Below are 7,888 nucleotides of genomic sequence, written 5' to 3' on the forward strand. Positions count from 1 at the left end.
TCTGCAGCAAAGGGCAGGTAGTCCGAGCATCAAAAGTATTTTTGTAGGGCTTCTCTGGTGGCTCAGTGTTGGGGTCCTTTAATGGACCAGAACCTGTGGTCTGGAGTCGACAATAAGAAAGTAAAAGAGAGAGCCGGAGTGGGGGAGATAGATAGAGAGAGAGAGACAGAGAGAGAAAGAGAGAGAGGAAGAAAGAAAGGAAGGAAGACAGACACGGGGACCCAAGCTCTGATGGAGCAAGGGTATTTTATTAGCAGAAATGCAGGCTTATATATCTTCAGTAGGATGATTACTCAGCTATTACACAGGATGAAATTTTATCAATAGTCACAATGTGGATAGTCTAATACATACAAGGTCGCTGACGCAGAAAAGAGTCACTGAACGGAGTTACTGAAAGGAATCCAAGCAGATACCGTTTCTCATGAAATCAGTCCTGAGAGCTGCATGCAGTTCTACTCGTTCCCGGAATAGGAACTGATAAGGAACAGAGGATTTATGAGAAAAAGAAAAGAGCATGCAGGAATCCTCCTGTTAAATGTTCCCTGACAGCTCAGTAATAAAGAATCTGCCTGCCAATGCAGGAGACACAGGCTCTGTCTCTGATCCGGGAAGATCCCACATGTCGCAGAGCAAGGAAGATGGTGTGCCACAACCACTGAGCCTGTGCTCTAGAGCTGGGTAGTCGCAACTACTGAGTCCACAGGCTGCAGCGACTGAAGCCAGTGCTCCTAGGGTCTGTGCTCCCCAACAAGAGACGCCACCGCAATGAGAAACCCGTGTGCCACAACGGGGAAGTAGTAGCCCCTGTTCCCTGCAACTAGAGAAAAGCCTATGCAGCAGCGAAGGCTCAGCACAGCCAAAAATAATTTTTAAATAAAAAAGTGTTTTTGTGAATTAAAGAAAACCAGCTGTCTCAAGTTAAGGAATTTAGAACTTTTCTATGTATGGGAAGACGCAAGAATCTGGGCTCACGGAAATCATTCCTTTCTTATGCATCTTATTTATCTGGATACCCAGTGTCCAGTGATTTTTCACATATTGAGTTCTTCAGTGCTCACCGTAGGGAGTGGCTGAAGCCTGATGGCTGCCAGGTCACAGGTATTGTTTTCCTTCCTGAGTGCCCTAGAGTGCTGGAATTACTGATGACTGTGACATCCTTGTTTACTGATATGGCAGGAAATATTCCATTTTCCAGTAATATGCCTGATGGATAAATACAGGCAAACCATGTGAAGAGGGAGCCAAGGAGGAAGGTGCTAGGCAGGAGGACAGCAAATGCAAAAGGATGGAGCAAGAAACTGTGACTTTTAAGCGCAGCCTTGGTGAGAGTGGGGTGTGTGTGTCATAATGAGACGGGATGAAGATGTGGAGGCAAGGGTCAGATCATGAAGTGCCTTTTGGCCTTTGAAAGAGCAGTGAGGATCCATGGACCTTATGAGAATAATGATCCAATTTTTATCTTAGAATGCCACAGTGTAAAGAGATTGAAGGGGAGTAAATATGGAAGCAGGGAGATAAAGAGGCTGTTAAGTAACACAGACAAGTTATAATGTTAGCCTGGTCCAGGATAGTGAGGGTTGGGATAGTAGTGGATGAATTAGAGAATTGAGTGGGAGAATCTATAGCACTTGATTGGGTGGGTCCTGATAGTGACAGAAAGGAGAGACTGAAAGAAAATTCCTAGGTTTCTGTCTTGGGCCTGGACTTCTTTTACTGAAGTATGATAGACCTGCAGGAGTGGATCGGGAGAAGGGCAGGGTGGGCTCATGAGTTTCACATGGGATCTGTGGATGGCTGAAGAGGCTTATGACATTCCATGGGGAACATAATCACTAAGTAATTGATGAAGGTGATATAAGTCTACCCATGAGCTTTAGATGGTAATGGATGCCAAAGGAATATGTGAGTTCTTCCAGGGCTGTAGATATAAAATTATGAGAACAGTATTTAGGGAAAAAGCCCAAGAAAACACCAATATATAAGAGAAGGGAGAAGAAACCAATCAAAGTGACTGAGAATGAACGGTAAGGAAACTATGAGGAGAACAAATGTGAGCACATAGAATATAGAGGATGAGAGTGTTTTAGAATGGAAATTAGAGTTAATATTCTTTTACATGCTAATTGATGAGGAATGAAGGAAATGTCTGAAAAGTGACTTGGATTTGGAGACATAGTGTATTTCTGGTTACAAAGTGTTGTTACAGATAATGACGGTGAAATCAATCATTGACCACCAACTAACAGACACAATGTTCATTTTTTTCAGGTGTTTAGTGGACACCATCATTTTCTCCTAAAGATACTGAACACAGAGCATGACAGGAAGAAATCAAACTATCATCTCAGAGTTCCTCCTCCTGGGTCTGCCTATCCAGCCAGAGCATCAAAACCTGTTCTATGCTCTGTTCCTGGCCATGTATGTTACCACCGTCCTGGGGAACCTCCTCATAATGTTCCTGATTCGACTGGACCCCCACCTCCACACACCCATGTATTTGTTTCTCAGTAAACTGTCTTTCTCTGACCTCTGCTTCTCCTCTGTCACAATGCCCAAATTGCTACAGGACATGCAGAGCCATGTCCCGTCCATCTCTTATGCTGACTGCCTGACACAAATGTACTTCTTCCTGTTTTTTGCAGACCTGGAGAGCTTCCTCCTTGTGGCCATGGCCTATGACCGCTACGTGGCCATCTGCTTCCCCCTGCACTACACCACCGTCATGAGCCCCAGGCTCTGTCTCTTCCTGGTGGTGCTGCCCTGGGTGCTGACTACATTCCATGCCATGTTGCACACCCTGCTCATGGCCAGGCTGCACTTTTGTGACGACCATGTGATCCCCCACTTTTTCTGTGACATGTCTGCTCTGCTGAAGCTGTCCTGCTCTGACACTCAAGTTAATGAGCTGGTGATATTTATCACGGGAGGGCTCATTCTTGTGATCCCCTTTCTACTCATCATCACGTCCTACACTCGAATCGTGTCCTCCATCCTCAAGGTCCCTTCTGCAAGGGGTATCCGCAAGGCCTTCTCCACCTGTGGCTCCCACCTCACTGTGGTGTCCCTGTTTTATGGGACAGTTATTGGTCTCTACTTATGTCCATCAGCTAATAATTCTACTGTTAAGGAGACTGTGATGGCTATGATGTACACTGTGGTGACACCCATGCTGAACCCCTTCATCTACAGCCTGAGGAACAGAGACATGAAGGGAGCTCTGGGAAGAGTTTTTTACAAAAAGAAAACTCCCTTTTCTCTGTGATGGTAGAGTTGAGATTTCTACACAATTTTGTTCAGTAAGTATATTGACATTAAAATTGGGATATTAACCCAGACTTATTTTTTCCCCAATGGTCTTTTGGTTAAATTACATAGGGAGAAATTGCCAAAAGTAAAAGCTAAAGTGGAGGTATGTAGCTGTGAATGAGGAAACAGACAGAACAGGCTCTATCTTGAAAGCAGGCCTCCATCTTGGGCTGGACTGTGGACTTTAAGCTATATGCCCAGTGTCTACGAAAATGACATACCAGCTGGAAAACCAGACCCCCCCGGAAGGAAGAGCCCCAGGGCTGGTACCTTGACTCTCCAAAGAATACCCTAATTATCTCTGTAACTGAATAGAATCATGCATTCTATTATGCTTATTGGGGTAAGACCACAGACCTATTGATAATTGTCCATTGTTAACTACCTAGGCTTAAGGCAAATGAATCTGGGGTTACCTTTGATTGTGTCTTTCTTTTCCTTTGTTCAGGCTAGTTTTAGGGAATTTGAGGAGGTGGGTTTGAGCTTGTACACTTGGGTTTTCACAAAAACTGGTCTGGGTCCTTTGCTAAGAGGAGACTCTGCCCGCAGGTGTAATAAACTGCACTCCACTATCTGCATTGTCCTTCTGAGTGAGTTTGTTTCCCTGAACATGTGGCTACTAACGGCTGGACTAAAAAGGGGATGTCAGTGACCTGCAGGCAAGGGCTTTCTCTTCATTTTCCAAAGTAATTCTGAGAAGCATCATTTAAAAAGTTTTACTTGATCTTTGTCTGAAGTTATTAAACAACTCATTTATGATAGGGCCCACATGGGGTCTCATTGACAAGATGGCTTGTTATGTCGACCTCGTAAACAAAGAATAAAAATCACAGTGATCTGTGAGACTGACCAAATTGCTCTAATGGTTTCCTGTTATCTCACTGGTACCTATCTTCTCAAAGCTGCAAAACCACCAGATTCCAGGCCTCTGGCTACGCGACCATCCCTTCAGAGAATTCTTCATTGGTGGGGTATAAGAAGGACTCCATCAGAAAGGGAGGATGCTGGTTCTCCTTAAGAGCCAGTCACTCTCTCTTTTCCCTCTATTAAATTTCCTTTTCTTACCTGACTGCCCGGCTCACTCTCCTTTTCTCTGCACTCGCCTTACAATCTATTGTGGGTTTTTTTTTTTAAACCCAAACCCTGCTTTAAATAATACTCTGTCCTCTCAGGTCAAAACTCAAAATTCTCACTCCTCTGCTAAAAGAATCTTTTCATTGTTGAATATAGATTCTTACTTACATCATCTTCAGCAAAGGTTCACATTATTCTCTCTCTTAACCTTTTCTCCTCTCATTTATTTTCATGACTCTTTTACCTTTTTGACCTGACCTGAACCTCAAGTGAACTTTTTATTTTCTTTGCTACAATAGTTTAGTTTGTGTTTACCTGAGAACTAACTCATAGCTGGTGTCCTAAAACTTATTCCCTCAGGTATGGGGAAGGAAGCCAGAGTCTAGTTACCAGCCTCACTCTTCAAGTGTGTCTCTCTCTGCTTACTTATTTGGAATTGATCAACACACCTTATGGGCTTTCCTCATGGCTCAACAGGTTCACTTACCATAAAGTCCTCTAGTTTCATCCATGGTCTCACAAATGGCAGAATTACTTTCTTGTTTTAAGTGCTGAATAGTAGTCCATTGTATGTGTATACGCATTTAAAAAGTGCATTCATCTGTTGATGGACCTTTGGGCTGATTCCAAATCTTGGCTATTGTGAATAATGCTACAATAAATATGGGGATGCAGATATCAATTTGAGGTCCTGAATTCACTTCCTTTGGATATATAGCTAATGGTATATAACGGTTCCAATTTCTCCACATCTTCTCCAACATTTGTTCTCTTTTAAAGAAATAGCATCCATCTCAACACACCTGTGGTTTTATCTCAATATAGTTCGATCTGCATTTCCTTGGTGATTAGTGATGTTGAGCACCTTTTCATATATGTAGCAGCCATTTGCATGTCTTCTTTGGAGAAATATCTCTTCAAGTCTTTTACCCATTTTTTAGTAGAATGATTTGTTTTTTAAATGTTTATTTGACTGCGCCAGGTCTTAGTTGCTGGTCCTTTCAGGTGTGACATGCAAAGTCAGTGGCTGCATATGGGGTCTTGACCAGGTACCCAGCACAGACCCCCTGCATTGGAAGCATGAAGCCTTAGCCCATGGACCACCAGGGAAGTCCAGGATTATTCATTTTTTGATTTTGAGTTATAGAAGATTCTTATAGATTTTGTACATTTACTCCTTGTAAAGATGATGATTTGCACACATTTTCTTCTTTCCATGATGCCTTTTTACTCTATTGATGGTTTTACTTCCTGTGCAGAAGCTTTAGTTTGAGATAGAATCAGAATGAATAAACCCAGGGGTTATTTCCACTTGATCACATTATATGATCTTTTAAATTTGCAGTTGAATTCAGTTTGCTAATATTTTGTTGACAATTTTGCATCTATATTTATCAGGGATGTTGGCATTCAGTTTTCTTTCTGGTAGTGCCCTTCTCTAGTCTTGAAATCAGGGTAATGATAGCCTCATGAAAGGAGTTTTGAAGTGCTTCCGCCTCTTCAGTTTTTCAGAAGGATAGGTGTTAATTCTTTCTTATTAAGTTTTGGTGGAATTTACCTGTGAAACTGTTAGGGGAAGCACACTGATTGAAACCGCCCACCCTGGCCAGGCACCATAGTAACCATTTGCATGAGTTGTTTTATGACAGGAGATCCTGATAAGGATTACGGAACTAATAAGCCACCACCAACCGAAAGAGTTTGGGACCGGAAGAGTTCGGGAAAGGTCAAAAGGAGACACCGCGTGTCTGTCCACTTCTCAGAATCCCTCTTGCTAACATCCATCTTGGCTGAGCAATGCGTGCGCCACCAGGAAAGATTCTGGATTAGAATGATTGGCCAAAAACCACCCGGAAACTAATTCCATCACCATAAAACCCAAGACTGCGAGCCACGCAGCAGAGCAGTTCTCCTGGGTTCCCTTACCTACTGCTCTCCGCCCGGGTGCCCTTCCCAATAAAATCTCTTGCTTTGTCATCACATGTGTCTCCTCGTACAACTCATTTCCCGAGTGTTAGACAAGAGCCCAGTTTTGGGCCCTGGAAGTGGTCCCCCTTCCTGCAACAAAACCATCTAGTTTTTCTTGTGTGAGTTTTTGCCAATTGTGTCTTTCAAGAAACTGGTATTTTTCACTGAGGTTATCAAATTTGTGGGCATAGAGTTATTCATGGCATTCTGTTATTGTCCTTTTAATGTCCAGGGGATCTGTAATGATGTTTCTCTCAATTAGTAAATTGTGTCCTTTTTTTTTTTTTTTTCTTAGTTAGCTTGTCTAGGGGGTTACCATTTTTACAGATCTCTTTAATAAAGTTAGTTTTTATTTCATCGATTTTCTCTTGATTTCCTATTTTCAATTTCATTGACATCTAAGTTTCATTATTTATTTCTTCTGCATATGTCGAACTTAGCTTGCCCTTCTTTTTCTAGTTTCCTAAGGTGAAAGCTTAGATTATTGATTTTAGATCTTTCTTCTTTTCTAACATAAGCATTCAGTACTTTAAGCTTCTCTCGAAGTTCTGTTTTTGATACATTGTGCTTTATTTATTTCAAAATACTTTAAAATTTATCTTGAGCTATCTTCTTGGACAGACAAGGCAATGGCATCCCACTCCAGTACTCTTGCCTGGAAAATTCCATGGACGGAGGAGCCTGGTAGGCTTTAGTCGGACATGACTGAGCAACTTCACTTTCACTTTTCACTTTCATGCATTGGAGAAGGAAATGGCCACCCACTCCAGTATTCTTGCCTGGAGAATCCCGGGGACAGGGGAGCCTGATGGGTTGCCGTCTATGGGGTCGCACAGAGTTGGATACGACTGAAGCGACTTAGCAGCAGAAGCAGCATCTTCTTTGACTCCTGTGTTATCTAGAAATGTGTGTTTAATTGCCAAATATTTGGGGATTTTCTAGCTATCTTTTGGTTGTTGATTTCTAGTTTAATTCCTCTGTAGTCCGTGAATAGACACTGTTGGACACATATCCTTTAAAATTTTTGAGGTGTGTATTGTGGCTTAGAATATGGTAAACCTTGGTAAATATTCCATATGAACTTGGGGAAAATGTATAATCTGCTGTTGTTGGATGAAGTAGTCTTTAGATGCCTGTTGTATCCAGCTGGTCGATGATACTGATCAAGTTCAGCTGTGTTCCTACTGATTTTATGCCTGCTGAATCTGTCCATTTCTGGAGGGATGTTGAAGGAGGGGTGTTGAAGTCTCCAGTTATAAGAGTGGATTCATCTACTTTTCCTTGCAGTTTTTTGCCTCACACATTTTCATGCCCTTTTGTTGGGTGCATACATGTTAAGATTGTTATGACCCTTTACCATTATGTAATGCCTCTCTTTATCCCTGATAACTTTCCTTGCTCAGAACCTCATGTATTTTGAAGATAATTTTTGTTGAAAGAAAAGTATACATACAATAAAATGCACCCTTTTAAGTGTATTGCTCAAAGAGTTTTGACAAATGTAAGCACTCAGGTGACCTCAATTCTGGTCCAAATC

The 7,888-nt window shown here is 42.1% G+C and overlaps 1 protein-coding gene across 1 annotated transcript; it reads left to right on the forward strand.

Moving 5' to 3' along the window:
• The first annotated feature begins 2,320 nt into the window (after positions 1-2,320).
• LOC136149941 (olfactory receptor-like protein DTMT) lies at positions 2,321-3,265 on the forward strand. Its single transcript, XM_065910636.1, has one exon. It carries the CDS (start codon positions 2,321-2,323, stop codon positions 3,263-3,265), a length of 945 nt encoding a protein of 314 aa, XP_065766708.1.
• Positions 3,266-7,888: the final 4,623 nt, after the last annotated feature.

Source organism: Muntiacus reevesi, chromosome 18 (assembly GCF_963930625.1).
Source record: "Muntiacus reevesi chromosome 18, mMunRee1.1, whole genome shotgun sequence".
NCBI classification, from domain to species: Eukaryota; Metazoa; Chordata; class Mammalia; order Artiodactyla; family Cervidae; genus Muntiacus; species Muntiacus reevesi.